Source organism: Labrus mixtus, chromosome 8, assembly GCF_963584025.1.
Source record: "Labrus mixtus chromosome 8, fLabMix1.1, whole genome shotgun sequence".
Lineage (NCBI taxonomy): Eukaryota > Metazoa > Chordata > Actinopteri > Labriformes > Labridae > Labrus > Labrus mixtus.
This window is the reverse complement of record NC_083619.1, coordinates 18,564,702-18,589,101: the sequence shown is the minus strand read 5'-3', so window position 1 is coordinate 18,589,101 and position 24,400 is coordinate 18,564,702. Positions and strand designations below refer to the sequence as shown.

Genomic DNA, 24,400 nt, shown 5'->3' with positions numbered 1-24,400 from the left:
CTTCTGGTAAATAGAAAGCAGCAGGAAGCCACAGATTCATTTGAAGGTTCTCAAATTCACTTGATTTCCTTTTTAATATTTCCAGTAACTTCATTCATTCATCATTCTGATGGTCTGCAGCTTCACTTAGATTTTCTTTTTCCTTTTTTTTCCCAATATCTTCAATGGAGCAGTTTTCTGGCTCATTTAGTTTGATTGAAACATAATGTTGGTAATACTGTGATTGGTCCCTCTTTCATACAGCCACCTTGTGTAATATTGGATATAATTGTATGGTTTATTTGCAAGTGGTCTGTGATGGAAAGTATCTCGATGAATGAATGTACAGCTCTGGGTATGAAACTGTGTAAAGTAATGAGGAACTTTACTTTAAACAGATAGCTCCACTAAATTTCAAAGGGAGATATTGGAGGCTACGTATTTCTGTAAACAAACAAAATACTCCATATATTCTTGAGGGATGCTTAGATCCTAGAAGCTCTCGGGCAGTGTATCGAGTGCTTTAAATTGATGAAACTTAAAATCGATGAAACATTAATGCATGAACAAATATAATCTAATATTAAAAGTGACAACAGTGACAGGGTATTCAACACGTTTAAAGAATAGTCATCTTAAAATTGGTTCATAAGTCATTTGTGGCGCGCCTGTAGCGTAATGGTTAATGTGTGCTCTCCTTGTACAGAGGCTGTAGTCCTCCAGGCAGACGGCCTCTCTCCCTCATTCCTGACTTTATCCACTATGCAATCTCTACACTAAAGGCACAAAAAGCCCCAAAATACATCTTTAAAGAATAAGGTATCTTTAATTGCACAAGTGTCCTGCTCAGGTAAATAGCATATGTAGAGGAAAAAAGTGAGAGAGGACATAGAGTGAAAACTTTGGGTTCAACTCCTCCCATCACTGTTTTAAGATTGCATACATGTCATTAACTAAAATTAGTTGATATAAAGTTGAAGTCTATTTCATAAAAATTACATTATGAACTCAGCAAACTGAACATTTTATCTTCCAATTTACTCGTCTGGTATCTCACTCCAAATGATCTGTGAGAGCCCCCGAGAGCTGCCCCCGGGACACCAGAGGACACTATGAATACCAAACAGCTGAGATCCACTTACACCCAGAGAATTAAAAAAAAAGCTGGAGAGCAATATTCATGAAACCTGTCTGAATTATTAATTACCATTTCAAGTTGCAGAGATGGAAACTTTATAAAGATCTTGTTGCTGATTTTCTCCCAGCTTGATAACGCCTTTTTGACCACAAACTTAATGTGGATCTTTACAGAGGCCTCTGGTTAAAAAAGAATTATAGATGCTTTAGAGAAGAGAAGCTTTCACATACTTCTAACTAAAGCTTGTTATGTCCTCAGTAAGGTTTACACGTTTAAAGCCCTATAAATGTGCAGCTCGAGTGTGGAGGGCCCAGTCACATGTACCTTAAGTGAATAAGTTGACTCTATTTTGTAATTTAGTGATGTCATCACTAACAGTAGGCACATATAAGTCAGACAATGATGCTCTGTTTGGTTTATCACACTGGCTGTCTTGTCATTGGTTATGAGTTGAGTTTTTTTTCTCCGTCCTACAGTGTCCAGACACAAAATGCCTTCAAGATGTAGTCACAACATTTGTATATAAAGTTTTTTTTCAGATAACTGCAGGCGGAAATTGTTATATGCACTTGTGTGTTTTTTAAAAATATTTTTCTTTATATAACTTGATTGTTTTGATTTCATAGCCAGTACATGTTTGTTTGTTTTGATTGATTTTGTTTTACATGGCTTTTCATGACTTGCTGTTTGCTGCAAAAAATGTGGTTTGATTCACACACAAAAAAAACCCAAATCAAGTATTGTAAAGGGTTAATAGAAAAGGCTGCTGTTGATGTCCCTTCATTTAGTTTTAGTGTAAACTGCAAAACCAACATTTACAGCCTGAGTCCTTTTTTAAACCTCAGTTTTTACAGAAGGCTTCAAAAGGAGACATTTATTCAGTCAAATGTGGTCACACACATACTGACATGGCTTGTTTCCCATGGACACTACGGTCTACAGAAACTAACGGCTGAATAAGCCCTGTGTCTCTTGTACCTTGTTAAAGAATCTCACACAAGCTTTATTGACACCCCAAGAGACCGTTTCAATAAAATAATAGTTACATAAATGTCTTGCAGACATCATAAACGTTTAAAAAATGTTTGAGAAAAAGAGGGGATCTGAAGCATAAAGGTAAAAAATGCATAGATATCTCAAGGTATAATCAAGTTTTCTTACATGCACAACAGCATAATTTCAATGGCGGGGTTAGCTAGTTCCAAAGGAAACAGATGGCATCTCTATGGATTCTCTTTACTGTATGGTGGCATCAATATACATCAGGTTAATGACCATCTAAGGATGTAGGCAGTGCAAAGAGTCATCAGCCTTCATAAGTACAGGCCTCTCAGGGATTTCTGATAGCTGTTCCAGGGTCAGACCGGTGACATTGCTCTCTGTTATGGCAGAGCTCAATGGCAGTCTCTCTTTCTATTTCTCAGGTTCAATGTATTAAAGCATTTTATACCAACTGAACAAAAGTTCAATGAAACAAGGTCATCATTTTAAAAGCACTTTAATGGAGTTTATCTATCTACCTGTTATAAATTGCTTCTGTGCTTGTGTGGGGGATCACCTTCAACATTATTCCCATTGTTAGCATTCAGCATATGAGTCACTGGTCGCCTTTGCTGTCTGGTTAAAAGTTTCAATCTAATGTCTCAATAAAGTTCACATGAGGCACTGGTTATTAGCAAACAGCTCTCGGATCACCTTGGCATTCAAAACAGTTGTAGTTCATTCTAAAACATAAACTATAAAGAAACTGCAATGCAATCACACAGCTTCACACACATATTAAAGATTACACATACCTGCATGTTGCATCTTTGTTAAAATCCCATTTGGATATCTTGACCAGAGTTCAAAACTAAGTAGGTTTTTGCTTAGACTGTGGATAAGTTTAATAAAACAAGTAGAAAACAATGAAGCCAATGTAACCACTATACTAGAGAACCTGTTTTGTTCTAAATTCTAAATCAAACACACATACACAAAAAAGGATATTTCTGTATGAAACATTGTTTAGTTCCATTCTCTCCTCTAGTGGGTGCTATAGAGCACTGTAGGATTTTGTGGCACAACTTCACCAACGACCAAGGTGCATGAACAGTGACAGGCTTGAAAAAGTCAAAAAGCTCCAGCAACACTTGTACTTTTTTTGAGATCAATTTTATTAACTTATTAGACTGACACTTTTCAGCTTTTGGCCTTCTTTTCGCCGCAGCTGTTTCAATGTCTGCAATCCATTCCACCCAAATCTATTTGTACATCAAATACAACGTGTCATTTTCTTTTTATATATGTTCTCAGCTATTTACAGTCTATGCGTTCTCAGTCACTATTTGCTTTCAAATATGTCTGCGCTGTTTGAAGTGAATTGCATATGATTTTGAAGTTGTTCGAGTCCACAGCAGAAAGTGGTGCATTTCTTCTCTAAGACGGTGGTTTCCTTCTTTTGGAACACAGTCTCGTGAATCTACCCTCACAAGACTGACCCTTAACACAAATGTGTAAGCAACAATGTGGTAGCCTATTCAGCAAACATAGGTATACATCTTTAATATTGTATGTACCATTAAAAACGTTATGTATGAATAGTTCCTGCAGTAAGTACAATTACATGTATGGTAGGGCTGGGTATTTCCCACAACCCCATGATACGATACGTATACGTCCCTAGAAATACATTAAAATATTTTGATCCCAGAGCTATGGTTAAGGTATTAATTGTAAACTGTACCATAGGGCAATTATCTTTCAAAACTGTCATCACAGCTTTGCAGCCATATCGATTCTGTAACATCTGCAACAATACATGTATTTGCAAGGAGCACATGACAATATATTGCCATATCGATTTTTTTTGAGCACATCCCTAATGTGTGGTACTGTTTTGTGCAAGCTCAGTTTCTCAGGGTTAAATGGTTTTCATGTGGTAATTATTTCTCTATTTGAAAGGCTCAACAGGTGTGTGAGGTCACCCTGCACAGCTACTTGAATCACAAGAAAATCTTCTTCCTTTGTACACTGCTGCTCAAGATGACAGCATGAGAGAGGACATTACCAAAGGGCTTAAGGGGCTTTGTGTACAGTGACTGTGACTTTTTCATAGGCTATAACTTGGACTAAAGTGATGAAGTTGTCAAGGGTGATGAGAAAAGAATGAGAAAGAAAGCATACACATATTTTCATTCAATGTGTTTGGGTTTTGGTGGATGGGATACAGTGATCTCTAGAGGTCTGTGCTTAAAGAACAATACAAGGATTGCAGAGACAATTTCCTTTAGTTTCAATTAAAATAAATAAATCAAACAAACAACATACAAACAAAAACTATACTACCTTTTGATTGCTCCATGGCAATTTTCAATAGTTTGTGAAACACAAACACTGAATAAACAGTTAGGCCTATTATAAATATATATGGGGACAAAACTCATCCTTAACCTTTTTCCCAGTTTGGGATCAATAAAGTAATTCTATTCTATTATCATTCCCCAAAATCACACATTCATTTCAGCACATTTATATTTGAACTACTTTCATCTTTGAGACATTTTGGAGACTTGGGAATTTCATTTGTATTTTGTCTGTCAAAAATAAGAAGACAATGGATTAAAACATTGAACAGCCAATTGTGCATTTATTCTGGTCTATGAAACTAAAGGCACGTTAGAAAATAAACATGTAGGCTAGCCTATTGATGTTTTTAGGGATCTACATCAAAGATTTCAGTTATTGAAGTCCTGCCTGTTTTTTCTAACTCGAAAACGTACAATTTGCTAGGTGTTTCTAATTCTTGATTTAATCCCGGTCTTTTTGTTTTATGTACAATATCATAAATGATTCTGAAACCATGGAAAGTTAAAGTTTAATAAAAAAAAAAAAATCACAAAGGATGTCGATAAACCAATAACTAGTACTTTCTCTCTGCAGCGACTCGATGGTTCATCCACTCACTGCAGCCTCACATTAACCACACCCCTTCTCATGTTGCAGCAAAACACTCGACGTCGTTTTTTTTCCTGTTATTTTCCCAGCATACATCTGCAGAAGTACAGTGACGAACCCTGTGTGACGAACACACATACCGAGGGGAAATTCGTCACTGTTTCAAGAACCGAGTCTTTTGTGCCTATTCATTAGCATGCACATCTTTTCTTTAAACCAATCCGTTATTTTAATATAAGCAAGGTTTCGACCGGGGGTGTCCTTCAGGTGATCATTTCAAATACATGGGTTATATACCGCCTGAAGAAGACCTCTGGTCGAAAAGTTGTGATACAATAAAGTTTCTGTGTGGCAGCAACACACAAACAGGCATACACCTACAAAAAAAATATTAAAGATAAAAGGTTTCCACCGAATTTCCCCCTGTGATCAATGAAGTATTTCTGATTCTGATTCTGTTTTATTACAGCGAAGACAGTTGTTACAGAACAATTCAGAAGATTAAGTGATAAAATAGGAATATAACCTGTTTATGTAGCTCATAAAATATCAGTAGAACCTTTTAAAGCAGACTAAAAAAAGGGCAGTTATGTAGTAAAAAAAATATAGCTCAACATTTCATATATTACAGCTTAATTCAAATGTATAAATAACAAACTAGACAGATAGATAGTAGATAGTTAATTGCAGGAACTCATCACTATTAATGATTTTAAAACTCGGCTCACAAGTTTTTTAAAGGCTAATTTTGGAGTGTGTAAATGTTTCACTGCATAGTATTTTATCATCATCACATAATTGTTCTTTCAGTGTGTATTGTGGTGTTGTGCTTTGTTTTTGTTTAACATGATCTTCTCCTCCTCCTCCTCCTCCTCCTCCTTCTTCACCTTCTGGACTGTTATTTGTCTCTTTTTCTCATGTCTGTGCTTTCTTTTTGGGTTTGTCTTATATTTCTTTTTTGCTGCTGCCTTGCTCGAAAAAGAGGTCATTTGATCTCAAGCAATTCTGCCTGGTAAAATAAAGGTTAAATAAATAAAAATATGAATAATAAAATATGAATATTAACAACAATTTGATTTCTGTACGACATATAAATACATTTTTTGTAATATATAATTATTATCAAATAAAAGTTACGTAAATGTGTCCTACCTTTAAATAAGTTTTTGTTTCGGTATCTTCATGTTGAGTCGCTGCTGATCGGATCGTTCACGGACTTCACACCAGCAGATGACAACAACAAAACAGACAGCGCTACAGAGAGGGTATTACAGTTAGCTACCTGAGATAAAGGTGTTTTATCCCGCGTGGAACACCGTCTCGACTGGAGTTTGCCAAATGACAAAATTATTTTAAAACAATATGGTTTGTCAGCGCAACTAAACATGGTTGTTATTTACTCTTTTCTAGTGTAGCCTAGCTGACGTTAGCTCGCTAAGCTAGCTCTATGTATGCCAAGATAAAACAGGGAAGCTAGCTAGCTTAGTCGCTAGCTTGTTAGCTAGCCAAGTCGCCTGGACGAGGTGGATACCAAGAACGGGGAGATGCGAGCTAAGTGAGGTAAGACCAACGCAATAATGTGTAATTAATTCAGTGTGGATTGTCACGCTTGTAGCAAAGTGCATGTCAGCTGGCGATGGGGGCTGTATTGTGTAAGACTTATCACGTTTGTCAAATTAGTCGACGTTAGAATTTGCTCTCTTGCGCTAGCCTGACAGCTGTGTTAGCTAATAGCCAGTTAGCGCAGTCAGTGGGTTATTATTGACCAGCTAGCTTGCCAGCAGCTGCTTGTGCCCCCTTGTTTGGCACTGAAACCATGACTAACTGAAGGCCTCAAGGGTTTTATCAACGCTTTAATGTCAGTGTTATTTTGGTAAAAGTTAAAATGTTGTGTACGCACCCTGAATGATTGGAGGCCGACATTAGAGACTACAATCAGCGTAAACACAAGTTTGTCATTGAGAGCAATTAAGTGTGTAAGTTGTTTATCACCACGCTAACAGTTTCTAGTGTTTAGTTAACACTAAATATGTGTTATTCATCTTGGTATCTCATCAGCCCACCCTTCTGGTTTACCATTCCCCAGATAAACATCAAGACATGTCAACTATCTACTCAAGAGCGTTTTGAAGTTTAACTTGTATGACAGCAACATATTAGGTGACCTCATTCATATTAATCTGTTGTCAGTAGCAACAAAGACGTGGTGAGTCAGCTGATATGCTAGTTACTTGGTGGACAGGACTTTTCACGGGCTTGACAAGTTTAAGGTGGAAGGAGGTGAGATTTGGATGATTGTTAACACCTATGACTAGAATAGATGAATAGATGTTTATTGCCATTTGCACAGGTACAGGACAGTACAGGTACATTGGCATTCTTGTGCGTTTCTCCCTGAGTCAGCTTCTACAAAAAAGTTAAAATTATATATAAAATAGACTAGCATTGTAAGAAAAAAAGAAAGAGTACAAAAAAGTAAAAATAAATAAGTTGTATTAACAGCTAAGTAAATTAAATAAACTGTACAGAAGTTATACACTGATTATAATAATACTAACTTTATTTGTATAGCATTTTTTAAAACATGGGTTTTTAAAAAGTGCTTTGACACATGCAGAAGTAAACATAACAACAAAACAAAAGAGCTCAAATAACACCAAAAAACCATGGCAACAGCGTAACCATCGACAACAAAACCCTTACAGTAAAAGACAGCAACCCGACCGACACCAGAACACAAACATCAGCTCAACCCAAACATCACCAGAATTCAAGCAACATAATAACTCAATAATTCAGGCAACACAGTAACCCAGGCAACTTAGTCTGAGACCAAGAGGATCAAGCTGTAAGAAGATAAATGAACAAACTACATTTCATTGATGATTTATGAAATTTTCCATGAAAATGCATACTCTAGAAATAGTGTTAAAAGAGAACATTTTTTAAAGGCAGTTGTCTTATTTTTTTGTATAATGGTTTAAGTAAATGGAAACATCACCTCTCACCCTCTCGTTTAAAGATGGAAAGAAAAACATAAAATGTGAAAAGAGTTAAATTGCTATCTAATGTTTATGTTCTTTCACAGGGTGGCCTTGAATGACTAAATGAGCAAGATAAGCACGAGCGAAGAACTCTGGGAGATTCAACATGAAGTTGTATGTGTTCCAGGTCAACAATGGCAGCACATTGACATTTGATACAGATCTTGCTGTCCAAACGTAAGATATTTTACCAGTGTTACTCAGAAATAGAGTTAAATACATCTCTTCTATTATGATCTAATTACATTCTTCATTTGTATCAGTGTACTGGAGCTCAAACATGCCATCCAAGCCAAATACAAGATTGCAATTCAACATCAAGTCCTTGTTGTCAATGGAGGGGAATGTATGGCTGCAGAGAGGCGGGTCTGCAGCTACAGTGCTGGCACTGTGAGTGATCATAATTTGTTAGTGTGCTGGAATTACAATGTGATGTTTGGATTTCAGATGTCTCACTGTCTTATTGTCACTGTTTATCTTTAGGAAACCAACCCCATATTTTTGTTCAACAAAGAGATGATCTTGAGTGACCGGGATCCAACGATCCCCAAAACCACCTTCTCAATAGAGAGTGAGATTCAGGTTAAGGTGGAGGAGTCTCTACTGATGCCAGCTGTCTTTCACACTGTTGCCTCGCGGACACAACTTGCTCTGGTAGTTAACTGTTTTTCTTTTAATTACATCATTCTGTCTTGGGTATGTCTCTAGTACTACTCATTTATTTAAGATTCATGTCTTTCCTTGTGCACTACCTTCATAAGATAACACTTTTTAAAATAAATGAGCTATATCTCAATATAACTAAACAATTGACTAACTTGTCTTTTATGTCTTTGCCTCTCCAGGAAATGTTTGAAGTTGCCAATAAACTTAGTTCTTTCTGTGAACGTTTGGTTCATGATGAACACCTTCAACATCAAGGCTGGGCTGCAATTATGGCCAATCTGGATGACTGCACTCTGTCATATCAGAAGTTGCTTGTGAAATTTGACACTTCATACATAAATTATCAACGTGATTTGGAAGAAATTAAGGTGAAACTTACAAAGTAAGTAATGGAAAAAAAAGAAAGAAGAAAATAACAAGATTTTTTACTCTCTTGTAATCTTATCCGAGTTTTTAATTCATAATAATGTAAAATGTTTGGTAATTAATATCTGCACATTGTTTTTCTAAGTAATTTGTAAATTAATTAATAAGTTAACCGATATTACTGTGAATTAACAAAAGCAGTATTACTTTTATTCTAGAAGGAAAAGAAAATGATAAACTGTAATCGACATTTTTTTATGATTGCAGGTTAGGGACAGCAGTCGCTGTCATGGCCAGGATACCTCTGCTTGAGTGTTTAACAAGACACAGTTACAGAGAGAGCATGGAAAAGTCCAGCTCAACTCCAGGGAAGGATTCAGATGAGACAGAAGAAGAAAAATCCACCGACTCTGTGCTCTGTAATGCTGGTGCACAAAAGCCCTCCAAGTTTTCAGCCTCTCTCTCTGCTTCTGGGACACCCACATGTGAGCAAACTGGAGACCACGAAACAAACAAGATGACTGACAGTGGTGGTCTGAGAGCTGCGCTCTTAGACGATGACACTCCAGAGTTTGCAAACCCGTCCTCCTTCAATGTTACACTATTAGACTGGATCAATGTGCAAGACAGACCCAACGATGTGGAGTCTGTTGTGAGGAAGTGCTTTGACTCCATCAACAGGGTGAGTCCTAGCTGTATGAAGCCACATGTGAAATAGTGTTGTTTATTGTTGTCATTTTGGATGTTGAAGTTCATCCAAATATAACTAATTGTTGTTTCTTTTAGCTTGACCCACGGATCATTCAGCCATTCCTGGCAGATTGTCGTGACACAATTTCCAAGCTAGATAATCAAAACATGAAAGCCATCAAGGGGCTTGAGGACAGGTTGTATGCTCTCGACCAAATGATTGCAAGCTGTAAGAAGTTGGTGAATGAACAGAAAGAACTAGCTCAGGTACGTAGTGTAAGAGAGAAACATTACTCAATGACCCTCTTTGTGTGGTGTGTTTTAATACATTTTGCATACATGTTGTCCCCTGCAGGGATTTTTGGCCAATCAGAAGAGGGCTGAAAACCTGAAGGATACATCTGTTCTGCCTGACTTATGTCTGAGTCACACAAACCAGCTGATGATCATGCTGAACAACCACAGGAAGCTGCTAGACATCAAAAAGAAGTGCACCACTGCCAAACAAGAACTTGCAAACAACCTTCAAGTCCGACTCAAGTAACACTGAAAACCACATCTTCTCAAATATTTATTGCCTACTCTACTTGTTTTATAAGTCACTTCTTTATGTACTTTGGTTGTTCTATTGAGGCTGAATGTTTTTTAAAAGTCAAGAGAATTATATTTTAAACTTGAACACTAATAATTCTGTTTTAGATGGTGCTGCTACGTGATGCTCCACGCAGACCAGGATGGAGAGAAGCTTCAGGCTCTACTCAGACTCCTGACGGAGCTGATGGAAAGAGTGAGGGTGGTGGATGCCCTGAGCACAGTGCCCCAGATGTACTGCTTGTCAGTGGTTGAAGTTGTCAGAAGAAAAATGTTTATGCGCCACTACAGAGAGGTCAGTGCTAAGTATCGTTATTAGACACTTAGACACACATTCAGTCGTACCATTAAAAGAAGGGTTCTTCTTTGTGTCACTGAACATGTTTTCACATATGCACTCCTGCAGAAAATACACTATGGGGCTGTCAGGAGAAACTCTGGATAAAGTCAGGGTGAAAATTGTGGCTGTTTTTGTTCACACATGCAGCTCATCAGGAGTTTTGTGCAAGTGTGAACAAGGCTTCGATCTGTAGCTTTTCCTCAGAAATCACAACAAGCTCTAATTGGAATGTTCTCTAATTCAGGCCTATGTTGGTTAATGGGGGCCAGAGTTTACATTGTCTTATATCTTATATCTTGTCTAGTGAAAAGGAAAAGGAGTGTACCTCCTTGGGGTTTTAGAGTGAGTGTGAGTTTGGTGTGCTGCCATTTCATAAGCATAGGGCTAGAACTTAATTAGCACTTTAATTCTTAGCCGAAGGTCCCTGTCTATAAATTAAGCTTAACCTATAATCCCTGCTGACTTTTTAATTGTTGTGTCTAAATTCACAAATGGACTGGGAATAGTTTGATGCAAAAAGGCTATTATGTAATTATTTTTTCTTCTTTGTAGTTGGTTGTTTTTGTGTTTTTAACCTTTGTGCATATTTTTGCTTTACTTTTTGAGTGTGTAAACATTTTGCTCAAAAAGTCCGGACCTTTTTTTTTTAAAAAATGTATGAAGATTGAGACTTCATAAAACATTTTTTGGGTGCTTTTAATGAGATATACATGAAAACGAAAGAAAGTTGTCTCATAGCCACTCTGATATTACAAACCTTCTATGGAATGCCCTGAAAATGTTGAATGTTGACATTGCAAGAAACATAATTAAAGCTTGGTTGTTTGCAATGGCTTTACTAAATCTTAATCTTTTTTTCAGTGGGCTTATGCACTTGTGAAGGATGGAAAACTACTGTATGAGGCAGAGAAGTTCAAAAGGGAGTCCTTTGGGAAACTCTTTAGTAAGTATTTCTTGGAAACGTTCAGCCCTGACATTAGAGTAGTCACTGTTGAGCATAATGTTCCTTTTGAAATAAGTCACAAAAACCCATTCAAAAACAGAGTTTTCATTAATCTCTTTATTTCCTCTCAGGGAAGTCTTTCCTCAGAAATCGTTTGTTTAGAGGACTTGATTCATGGCCTCCAACATCATTTTGTGTAAGTTAAAATTTCACACTATATTTAGAAAGCATGTGTTATCCTAGCTGTTCATTAACCTGTCTGGTCTTTTCTTTTGTTTATTATTGTTTACAGACACGAAAGCCCAGAAGGTTTGATGATGAACTTCCAGACATCTCAGTTGACGACCTGCAGTACTTGAAATCTTGTTGTCCTTTAGAGGTGCAGCCTTTCCTTATGTAAGTCTCTATCCTCAGGTATTAGAATGGTTTAACCTTGTTCTGTGAGAAATGAAAATATACAATTAAAGAAAAGAAGGATAGATCTTTGGTGTCATTGCTTTAAAAATACAAGACTTCCCTAATGAAATAACATTTAATCTATTTCTGTGATTGAAAATGAAATTCTGATTGATGTTAGGTCTCTGAGATTTAATAGAAATATACACGTGTTATTTCTGCCTTTCTTTACACTGAGATCTTAAAACTAGTAAATAAACAGTGAAGTCAAAGTAAGTCAGTGAGAACATATAGCACTATCATACAGCCGTGAAGGGCCCTGCATAATTATCCATTCCTTTAAACTTTTGCATTTTATCTATCAGTTTTGAACTTGAATATAAAATATTTTTTTTAAGTGGCAGAGGTTTTTTCATTACTTTAAAATGCTTACATAAAATAAGTGTTTGTTTTTTTAGATAGCTGACTATCAATAGTTAATCATATTTAACTTTAACAGTTTTTAATTCCATTTTAACAATGTGAAGCAATTCTTACCAGTGTCTCTGCTAAATAAGTTCCTTATTTTCTTCCAAAATTATAGCAGTTTTTTTTCCAAACAGGAAGTAAAGTACCTGCAGCTTAAGACAGTACAAAAATAGAAGGATAAAAAATGGAATTTCAAACATTTGAATAAAAAAGGTGATTAATTATAATTAAATATTGAATTTCAGCGATTAATGAATATGAAAAAATTGGATAGTTTGACAACCCTTATAAAAAATACAGAGCGCCTGAGTGCTCTGCTGGGAAATCCCCACTAAGATCAGGTGTGAGTTTCAGTAGACAATTTAAGTACCAGGTTTTAAAACTTTAAAATCTGAGAGAATGATTTTTTTTGAAAGGCACACTATGTTGGAGATGGTAGAGCAGGGGTTCAAAGCTGTTCATGAGACCATTAGTAAGATAAAAAAGTATTATGTGACTATTTTAAAAGTTGACTTTAAAGCGTTTAAGTAAGTTGTATATTAACAAGACTAAATTGATTTGAGAAATTTGCCTCAACATTTCCTAACTTGCAGAACGATGCTCAGACTGTTGATTTAAATTTTAACCCCCTTAATCCTTTAAAATTTTTCTGCAGGGTACCTGCAATGTGTGACGTTGAGCCCTTAAATCGACATATTGAGACGCTTCAGCAGCTGGTCCAAGCAGCACAGAGCGTAGACGAGATGTCCCGAACCATAACTGAGCTGCTCAGTGAACAAAGGGTAATGATACTGTCACTGAAAACCTTTATTTGTGTTATTTGGTAGGGTTGGTCACTTTAAGAATCAAAAATGTTTCTTTTATACAGCACAGGATTAAATCTGTAATGTTTTGTTCGCACTGTATGGTTTTACTTTTCTTATATATAATGTAATTCATTTTTCCATCACCTCTTCTGTCTTTGCAGTCGTCCTACTGTCAGAGCGCTCAGAGATCAACTGTGTTGACCCCACAGTCTGAGACCACTCCTGGGACCTCAACACAGATGTCCTCCAAAACCCCGTCCTCCCTTAACCTTCAAGGGCCCCAACATGTTCCTGTCCCAGCTCCTCTGGAGGACTTATCCCCGGACAGCATTGATGCACAAACATTTGACTTTGAAACCATTGGCCATCCGAACATGGATCCAGTCCTGCAGCAGGGCTCCCTGGACTTGGATTCTCTAGCAGAGAGCCCTGAATCTGACTTCATGTCTGCTGTTAATGAGTTTGTGATTGAAGAGAACATGACCTCTCCAAACCCCATCAGTGACCCTACCAGCCCTGAGATGATGGTTGAGTCTCTGTACTCTTCAGTCATCAACGCTATTGATAGCAGGCGTATGCAGGACACCACAATACTAGAGCGGGAGAACTCACGGATCGCTGTCCTCAGACAAGTTGTTGACAAGTATCGATCAGCTGCAGAGGAGTCCCATTCAAATTTACAGAGTGTTAAGGGTGACCTGTGTCACTTAAAAGGCCTGGTTTTAAAAGAACAACATGACTTCTGCTTTGTTTTGAGGAGTATGAGCACAGAGGTGCAACACATTGTGAACAACATTTCCCAGACCCAGGAACTGCAATTAAAAGAACAGCATCAAAATGAGCTTCTTGCTGTTCGACAAGAGCTGGAGAAGCAAGTTCAGACACTCACTGAGGAAAATCAAGTAAACCAGAATATCGTCAGAGACGTGCAGCGTGCAATGCTGGAGCTAGAGGGGCTAATGGAGCGCAAAGAGAAAGAACTTACTCAGCTGGAGCATGAGAGAGAGCGGTGGGCTGAGACGGAGAGTAACCAGACTGACCAGATCAAACACCTGGATCAGGTGATTAGGGATCTAGCTGAAGAGATCAAGACTCTTTCAGTCTCAAAAGACTCTCTGACCAGCCAGATTGAGAATCTGTATTTTGAGATTGAACGCAGCCAGCAGACGATCAGGCAGGAGTTGGAGGTTAATGAGCAGTTGCACTTAAAGGAGCTGGGGGACAGAATGAAGCAGGAACACAGAGCAGAACTGGAGACATTTACCAAGAACAACCAGGAAGCTCTGGAACATCTGGCTTCTGAAAGTAGTGCAAAGTTAAGTGAGGCAGCCGATCACCACGCCTCTGCACTTAGAGAGAAGGAAAACCAAATTAAGGACTTGGAGGCTCGTATTACTGAGCTCGCAGAACTCCGCTGCAAACTGGAGGTAGAGCTAGCCCTCAAAGAGTCGGAGACAGAGGAGATGAAGCTCTTAATCGAAGAGGCCAAGACCCAACAGGCTGATGTGCTGAAGTCCCAGGTAGAGGCAGAGACCAAAGTCCTCAGCGAGGAGCTGAACGGTCTAAGAAAACAGCTTCAGGTAAAGAATGAGGAGTATGAGGTGGACCTAGCAGAGCTGAGGACTCTTATGAGGATTGAGAAGGACCACTGCATCTCAGAGTTGGTGGAGCGACATGAGGAAGAGACAATTTTGTTGCGCACTGAGCTCTCCTCCCTGCAGCAGCAAGCCCGCGAAGCTGAGAGGAACCATGCTGAGCAGCACCAAAGTCTGAAGCAGGAGTTAGACCAGCGTGTGGCCGCTCTGAGCGAAGAAAAAGAAAAGCAGCACAGGAGTTTCCAAGAAGTGGAGCAAGAGTTGAGGACTGTTGTCAGCAATTTGCAAGCTGAAAATGACCTGCTATCAAACAAACTAGAGCAGGACAGAGAGAGACAAGCAACTGAGAAAGATTTTGAGCAAGAGGAGGCGTCTAAGGCTGCATCACTTGATGCTTTTAAAGAATTAGAGCAGCAGAAGGAGGAGATGGAGAAGAGACTTTCAGACAAAATTAGACAACTTGAGAATGAGCTACATGAGAGACAATCCTCTAAAAGGTAAATATTTGAATGTAGTAGAGCCTGACTGTTCTGAATATTGATTTCAATGCTTTTATTTGAAATGACAATCTGAGGTTAGATAAATCAATAGTCTTAAGTACTGGATATTAAGAATAGATAAACATCTATTCTTGTCTTTGTGTATACTTGTAAGTCCACATGTCTTGATTCCTTTGTCAGAACTAATGTTGGTGTTTGCTTTTCAGTGATGAAGGGTTGCCGCTGCAGGCTGAGGGCCATGCAGATGCTGTAGCACCTCTGTCTCTGGACTCAGCACTACAAGAGCGGCTGCAGCAGGAGAGGGCCTCCCTGCAGTCCCAGATGGAGCTCATGGAGAAGAAGAAGAATGAGGAGATACAGAACCTTAAGACATCACTAATCGCAGAGCAGCAGGTTTGTGTGTTTGGTCGTAAATAGATGGGACAAGTACTAGTGTCTTACAATGCTTACATGTTGTGATAATGTATCCTAATTTTCTTGCACAACATTTAACAAGCTTTGTTCCTCCCTGTTTTTACTAATATTTCATCCATCCCATTTATATCATCAGGTGAAAGCCATTTTGTGTTGTGTAAGTTATATTGTAAAAAAAAAAAATCAGGAAACCCTTTATTGTTTGGAATAGTTGTAAATATTGACATTGTCACTTTCAGCTACTTACATTCATGTCAACCCACCGCTTTACTTATCAGCAAATCAGTCCTACACTCATGGATTAGACACATTCTTGTTTACTCTTTTGTTGGCTTCATACAGACAGATAACAAAGATGTTTTCCATCTCTACAGATGGTTCACTTGCCACAATTATGAGCAACAACTTTGCTATGTTGTCTCTTAACTGATCGCAACATTTCTATAGATTGCTTTTATAAAGAAACCCATTATTTGAAAGAACAATTGATTCTATATCATTTTCCTTTCCATTTTATTTTTTTAAGTTGTCACAAGGTGTGGTTAAATGTAAAATGATTAGAACTAAGATTGTCAAAATCTCATTTTTTAACGATCAATGGCATCAAAAAGCACAGCCGCTTTAAAAACAAAAATACTACAGATCTTCAGTTATCTTAAAACCCCAATCTTCTGCGAGCAAGAGCATTTTTAGCTGTTTACACTGCACAAATACATTGCCACTGTATTGGTTCAATATAGACAGTTTACAGGAACTTGACTGCATTTCTTGGTAATAAAAAACGATTACCAAATATTGGGTGTCTAGGACTTCTTTTTTGTTGCCATGCTATCAAAACCAGTACCAATGTCTGTTGAATTGTACTTATACCATATCAAAGTTTAAAATGCTGGTACCGTGACAACCCTTCAAGGTAGGGCTAATACAGAAAAAATCTCACTGAAATAGATAAAGCTGGAACTCGCATGGCAACAAGCTGATGTGCATTGGCAGAACTTCCTCTCAAATAATTAGTGCTTTGGTATAAATTATCTCATGTTAAATCCCTAAAGGGTCCTTTTCTTGTCCTTCTGTAGACTAATTTCAACACTGTTCTCACTCGAGAGAAGCTGAAGAAGGAGCAGATTATCAAGGAGCTCTCAGAGAAGTTGCAAAAAGTCACCCAACAGCAGGAGAAGGACAAAGGTGAGTGCAACCATTTTTTTTATGGCCGGTGAGAAAAGCTGTTTGTGCATATTGTGTCCTTGTACTGCTGCTAATGTTTTAGGTTTGTTGAAGGGTTTGAGGCTTCGTTTGGAAATTGTGGCTTCTAATTTACTAATGAATCTGAACCTTTTTGCAGGTCTGATAGAGACGCTCTCCGAGGACAGAGCAAGTGTCATGCAGGAGAAGAAACACTTGGAAGAGGAGCTCAACCGCCTTCGCAGCACAGCTCTGATCTCGTCCACCTTCTTCACATCACACCCCTCAGCTCAGGAGGTCACGGAGGCCGGAGCAGCAGCTAGAGCTCTGCCTGTTGCCGGTGCTTGTTCCTCGGAGCCCATGACTGATACTGACAGACTGGCCTCTGTGGCAGCCATTAGGGATGACGAAAACGTTGATTCAGCGGTGGAGGCTAGCATGGTGACAGTCCAGTAAGCAGCTTCTCTCCAATAAACATGGTTTTGTCGACAGCTTGAGATAAATTGTAGTGATATTAATCTCACCCTATGAAGTTTACATGCACACACAAAAAGGATTATCCGGAACAAACAAGGTTGAGTTAACACATTAACATCTCTAATCTTAACCTGATACATGTATTTGTCCCTACTACACCCAATCTTTTCATAAAGACTTATAAATTACAAGTGTATAAAAGTAGATCCTTAAATAGTATCATGTGTAGCTGAAGCCAAATTCTTCAATTCGACTTAAGTATTGTGATGAATATAAATACATATATCTGTATGCCCTGCCCTTCATGCAGTACTTTCCCAATTCCTTTAGTTTAGTCTAAAAAACTGTTACACACATACTGTGTACATAGCAAAGAAACCAGGTTTCATAAGCAGCAGTCTAACTTTGGTATTCAGGTGAACTTTTCTTCTTTGAGTATACACTGATTGTATTTGCTGTTCAATCAAAGGCTAACTTCTCTAAGCAGTCAGCCTTCACTTTGACTTCAGTGTTTCAGCATCATAGTCCAGGGATTTCTGCCTTGACATACTAACACTATAATCAGTTTGTAAACATTATTCGAGACATACTTTGTTCATTCAAAGTTGCATTTTTTTAAAGCAAATATGAACTGAAACCTGTACATATAATTGTTAAAAATGTACAAGTTACAGTTATTAGCTTTCACTAGTTTTTAAAAGTGATACAGGCTTATTAAGATTTCTGTACTTTTTGAAATATATTTACGTTTTTTCCTTCATCAATTATAATATTGAATGAAATATTGCAAGGTAAAGCCGACCTGGATAGAGGCTGCATTAATATTCAGTATAGTTTTTTATTATGAGGACATGGAAACAGGACGTAGTGAAGAAAGATTTCAAAAGACCATCCTTTGGTTTAATATCCAACTATGGATGGACTGAGAGGACATTTGACAGTGGAAGGAAGAAAGGCAGGCTAGGAGCAGAGAGTGTAAGTTTTTTCTTTTGTTGTATAAATGTTATAAATGACAATTTTTAGATTAATCACAAAAAGAAGTTACAATGCAGAAAAAACAATCAATTTATGTTTCAATCACTTTTAGTTTTCCTCGGGCCTTTTAATGAGCATTTGTCAATAATCTAATTGCTTTCCTTCTTTTTAGCGATAACATCCTGATGTCGGAGGAGAAGCAGCGGATACTCTTACTAGAGAGGGTAAATACACACTGTGTGCTTTTCACTTAGCACAAGATAGCATAAGACCCAGTGTTTCAGGATGTCTGTTTGTTTAATCGATCTGATTTATTTTTCAGACTTTACACATGAAGGAAGAAGAAAACAAGCGCCTCAGTCAAAGACTGGTCAGTATCTTATCTCTGTGGGCTGTGTAGTGCCTTCTCCACTAGGTGGCAGTAGCATCAAAGAGTAAAATCCTGACTCGGGGGCCAAAGACCAAAGTGAAGAAAAATGATTTTTTACAATGAGTGTCATCAGAATATGTAGAATTAAGGATTTAAAAGGAATTAAATGCTTGAAACTCAAACATATATGTTAAAAATAAAAAATACAGGTTTTAGTAAAAAAAAAAAGTATTTAAATGAGATCTAATTTATTCCACAGGATGGTACAGCTGAATATATATTTGAGTATTTTAATTAGTATAGGTTACAAGTGCAAATACTTTTCCTGATCTTTTTCTAAAAATTAACCAATAATAGAAATGTTTGAAATGTATCTATTACCTTTTCAGCCAACATTGTGAGTCCCCCTGTGTAACATGTGTAACGTTGCCCTAATCCTTTCCTTTGTAGATGTCTCAAAGCATGTCGTCTGTGTCTTCACGGCATTCAGACAAAATCGCCATCAGAGAGTAAGTGAAAGGAGAAATAACACACGGCCTAAACGTGTGCTTGTTGATGTGTTTTTTTTTTTTGTTTTAGCATTTTTTTTGCTTTTAGCTGAAACTCTGACCACAATTTTAATGCAGTATAATTATACACATTATTGTATAATTGCCATTAATGTGTTGTCCTTTTTGTTATTAGTTAGCAGTACTCTGTGTCATCATCCCTTTATCTTTTTGTCCATCTTTGTGTGCTGCAGTTTCCAGGTAGGCGATTTGGTTCTAATCATCCTGGATGAAAGGCATGACAACTACGTGCTGTTCACAGTTGGTCCCACCCTGTACTTCCTCCACTCAGAGTCTCTCACTGCACTGGACCTCAAACCAGGTCAGCTTCACACACACCTTTTGTGACCGTAATCAGAGCTGTACTGTTGACAGTTTCACATTTACTAATGAAATGAATGTGACACTGGTGTTGTTAATTAGATTTAATATGGCAGGAATATATTTTTTATAATGGTACTGTTTTGTATGTGTTATTAAAAATTTGACAGTTTATCCTAGGGTTTTGGTATTCTTTCATTTACTTTTCAAACTTTATGCATTTGCACATTCATTTGTTCAACAAGTGCTCTTTATGTTTAGCATCAGGGACCTCAAGACGACCGTGGGTACTTGGAAAGGTGATGGAGAAGGAATATTGCCAGGCAAAAAAGGTATTTAATAAACCTAAACTTTTGACATTTTTGTACTTCAAACCAAAAGTGTAAATGATTAAACATTTAAGAACCCAAAAATTGATTTGGTGATATAATACGTTTTTTAAATACATTTCCAAACTTATTTTAGATACATTAATGTCTCAGTTATGCTGTTTGCTCATGAATGTGCGGTTTGAACCTTCTTTCTGTCTTACTAAGCTTTCTTTCCTTCTGTCTTTTCTTCCTCTAGGCCCAGAACAGGTTCAAGGTTCCTTTAGGAACCAAGTTCTACAGAGTGAAAGCTGTTCCATGGAACAGAAAAGTATAATAGCCAAGTAATGAGCTAAATGTATATTTATATTGCTTAATTTTTGAACAGAAACTTCACATCATAATTCATAACTTGAATATCGAAAGACCTTAAAAATGGAAAGAATTACCATCGTCGTCATGCTCTTTTCAGTTTCAATTCAAAATACCACCTGCTACCACATCTTTTGTTTTCTTTCAACCCAGATTTGTTATTGTGGACCAAATGCTATTAACTTTATTAGGGCATTGCACTATACACTGTTGCATTTTGCCATTTGACCTGTGTGTAAAATTGAACAAAATTTGGATGTTAAATATTAGTTCTCATTATCAGCATTTGTCCTTTTGTGGGAAATACTGTGTCATTATCAACATAATAAAATACAAATATACATTTATTCTAAATGTTTATGGAGGAATGTTCATGGCATGCATATTGATATATTTTCTTTGATTTACTTATCCAGATAAATGTTGTAGTTGGAAATGTAGTTAATGCTGTTTGTTACTCACAAAGCAGTGTGGCCCTCTGTCAATAATGAAATGTACATTATGGCTGACTAATGAAAAAAACAAACAGTCGTTTTTGCAATCCTTGAAATGCACTTTCAAAAACAATGCTTTTGTTGATTTGAAAAGGGAAGTTAATTGAGCTGTCAGAACTAAGTAAATATATCAGCACAAACTTCTCACTATCATAGAATATTGACATGTAGAAAGGAATATTTGTGACTGTGTTTCATTATCAGAGGACATTGTACATTACCCATCAAATCACACATGTAACAATAAATGACTGTATTGTAAAAGATAGAGTTTTGAAACAATAAAGGATTGATCCCAAACGTATTCTGCTGTTGAAGATGGCCACTTATTGTTCCTAATATGAGAATACATGAGATTATATGTGGGGCTTCATGATGCATTAAGACAAAACCATAAAATATTTCTCAGAAGTTTACCAAGTTCATGGACAAAAATATTTTTTTACCACAACAATAGACAACTGCTTTTTTTCTGAGACTCACTCACCTGCTGAGATTTTTTTTTATTAACTAATGAGAAACCCTTTTTATTTTTTTATTTTAAACCTGCTTGTATTAAATTAAATAAAAACTACCTTAAGGACGTACAGTATATAGCTTTTTTTTAATGATGCTTTAAAATGTTCTGGGGGATTCAGAAGTCGATGTGGAATAGCACAGTATAGTGTATTCATTTGATTTAGCATTTTTGCTTTTGTGGAAACATTAATGTTGGCACGCTGCTGCAGGAAACAGACTTCAAAAAGGCTTCAAATCGGGGCCCAAGAACGATGCGGCCCTCATGGAGAAGGAAGCCCACCAACATCACTTTCCCAGTTCACAGCGGGGAGCATAGCAGCTCTCTGCCGAGCACTCTCTACCATGTGGGTCTAGGGGTGTTTTAACAATGTTTAGCTCTATTTTCTCCATTTAGCATAAGCCTGTTGTCACATTTGGATGGCTCCTTCATAAATTGATGGTGTGATTCCTACAATTTCGGGACAGGCCTGAATGACAAAATATGCAACACAACATTCGATACCGAGGTGGCTGGCAAGCACCAACCATGTGCACTGGACAGGCTCTTAGTGTAAATGTTTACAACCCCCCACTGAGCTCAGTGCTGCTGGGAGTCACTCTCATCAGGCTGAATGGGATTTAACATTGCCATGTGTAGTCTCTAGCTAGTTCCACCATTAAAACTGCCTTTGACGTGCCATCAAACTTCTTTCTATAACACTCGACTACTTATCCTCAGTAGTGTTTCATGAAATTGGGGGCTGTTTGGGGCTGTGTGTGTTGTTACTTACAATGAAGACCACATGTCTTTTTTTTGGATGGAATTATGTTATTTAGCAGGAATGTACAATTTCATTAAATTTAGTTTTGTTTTTTAATACAAACATATTTATTATGTTTTAGAATACATAAAGAATAATTAGCTTTGCAGCTTTTATCTTTGACTAAAAAGGATTTATAAAGAACGAAAAAAAGAAGTTATATAAATGTGGATGATCATAAAACCCAAATAAACATGTTGTAGAAGTATAACAAATACACATATACCAACTTAGAGCAATAAACATATGCAATTTTCAAACACCTGTAGGTAAACATTTTTTTAAGAGGATTCTTATTTTCATAGTATGTCCTTACATCACAGTTTTTATATAATAAATACACAATGTTCTTTCACCTATTTATGAATGTTCTAATAAACAACATGTTAATGTTTTTTTAGGGGGTGGACAAATATCATAAACTAAAATGATGTTGACTATTATTGAATCATTGTTTAAGCCCTATTAAAGAGGAAATAACTCTAAATTTGAGCACAACTTCATATTTTATTTACGGGTTTATTTGAATTCATCACTTTTATTGCAATCATGCCAAAAGTTCAAAAGCAACCTGAACTATCTCACGTCTTAAAGCATGAATTCATCACAAACACACCACAATCATTGTATGAGGACAGGTTTATTAATGCAGCTTTCAAATGCTATCAGCTGAAATTCAAAGACACATTATAACAGCCTTTCTTTGCGTGTCAACATGTGCTGCAGGCACTAAATTAAGGTTTAGATGAGTAAATGTGAAAAATCAAAATGATGTCAGAGACAACTCACAAAGAATGTCACACAGTCTCAGATCTCGCCCTTTGTCACTGATATCCTCTGTATTTGAAGATAATACACAAGTTGTATTTGATTTTCCAATATCTCTGACACTGTGCGAGATAGACGGAGCTGCAAATAAACAAGCATTATTTGTCGAGTTAATATATGCATGAACTTCAAATGATGGATAAATGAAAATAAATAGGAAAGCCTTAACATAACATTTATATTTTCGAAAATCTAAATGGAACGAGTGTGTTGAAGAAGAGCCAAGAGGCATTAAGGCTGAAACTGCAAACCAAGGAGTAAATCGACTTAATGCCATCACATTTCCACCCTATTCATGCCTAAGAAAAGGGTTAGGGAAAGAGATTAGGTTATATATCTGCTGTCAGGCACTGAAGACACCAAGAAGAGAACTTCACCTAAACAGAATGATGATCAAACAGACATGCTTTAACAGACATGCTTCATAATCTCATCCTGCATTGTCCTCTCTCTGCCTTGAGTACAGGTTCAGTAGAAAATCTTAGACAGGGGCAGATTAAATGTGTGATGAAATGTCTGCGAAATATGTGAGGATGCGCAATATAAGGATGCTTGATTTTCTACCCACATGACGAACATAATCACTATTAGTAACACATATCCACATAAATATGATAATTCAAAATTTAAACACATTTATTGGGTTCATATTGGAAATCATCACGATCTGATGGCATAGTTTTATGGATAATTACCGCCATAGAGATAATGCAGCATATGAAAGGAAAGCTTTGAGGCTTCTCCACTCTCTGGGAGGAGAGTGCGTAGGTTTACTTGTGCATCTGAGCTCTTCCCAAAAGGCAAATGTGTGGAAAGTTTGGAGACAAGCATCCAGGCGTGTGGTTAACAAGATTGCATCTGCCAAGCAGAAAGTGTAGGATATCACTTAACTCCGTATTTAAAGGGCAAATTATTTTCACATTAAGGTCAATGCCGTCAGTAATCCTTCCAAATATAGACAGTACTATTTCATTTTCAGGAGAAAATAATTATTCAAACACCCTATAGTGCAAATCCCATTAATTTAGTGCATGACACAGTTTTTGATTTCCTACCACAAGACAAAGCTGAGAAGAATCCAGTAAACATTAAAATCTGTTGTTTTATTTTGGTAATCTGGCTGCTTACAGACAAGTAAATAATCAATACAAATAGTTCTGAAGTGTCTGAAAATAGACGGGCGATTTAAACTGTAACTAACAGCCATGCATTTTCCAGCTGCAGTGCAGTATTGAGGAAATGACACCAGCTTTGATGGGTTGTATAGCTTTTGAGATGAGCCTCTTTATGCCGCTTGCAGTTCCATTATGGCTTTGTTCGAAAGCTTGTTTACC

The 24,400-nt window shown here is 37.2% G+C and overlaps 1 protein-coding gene across 1 annotated transcript; it reads left to right on the top strand.

The window, feature by feature from the left end:
- Positions 1-6,272: 6,272 nt before the first annotated feature.
- Positions 6,273-21,223, top strand: rb1cc1 (RB1-inducible coiled-coil 1). The gene is made up of 23 exons (XM_061044890.1): positions 6,273-6,613; positions 8,142-8,274; positions 8,361-8,487; positions 8,581-8,751; positions 8,943-9,145; positions 9,397-9,811; positions 9,916-10,086; positions 10,175-10,359; positions 10,519-10,705; positions 11,612-11,693; positions 11,825-11,889; positions 11,986-12,089; positions 13,213-13,339; positions 13,525-15,455; positions 15,665-15,851; positions 16,949-17,057; positions 17,215-17,506; positions 18,679-18,730; positions 18,829-18,876; positions 19,327-19,385; positions 19,619-19,746; positions 20,007-20,077; positions 20,313-21,223. Exons 2-23 carry the CDS (start codon positions 8,204-8,206, stop codon positions 20,388-20,390), a joined length of 4,863 nt encoding a protein of 1,620 aa, XP_060900873.1. The 5' UTR covers positions 6,273-6,613; positions 8,142-8,203; the 3' UTR covers positions 20,391-21,223.
- The last annotated feature ends 3,177 nt before the right edge of the window (positions 21,224-24,400 follow it).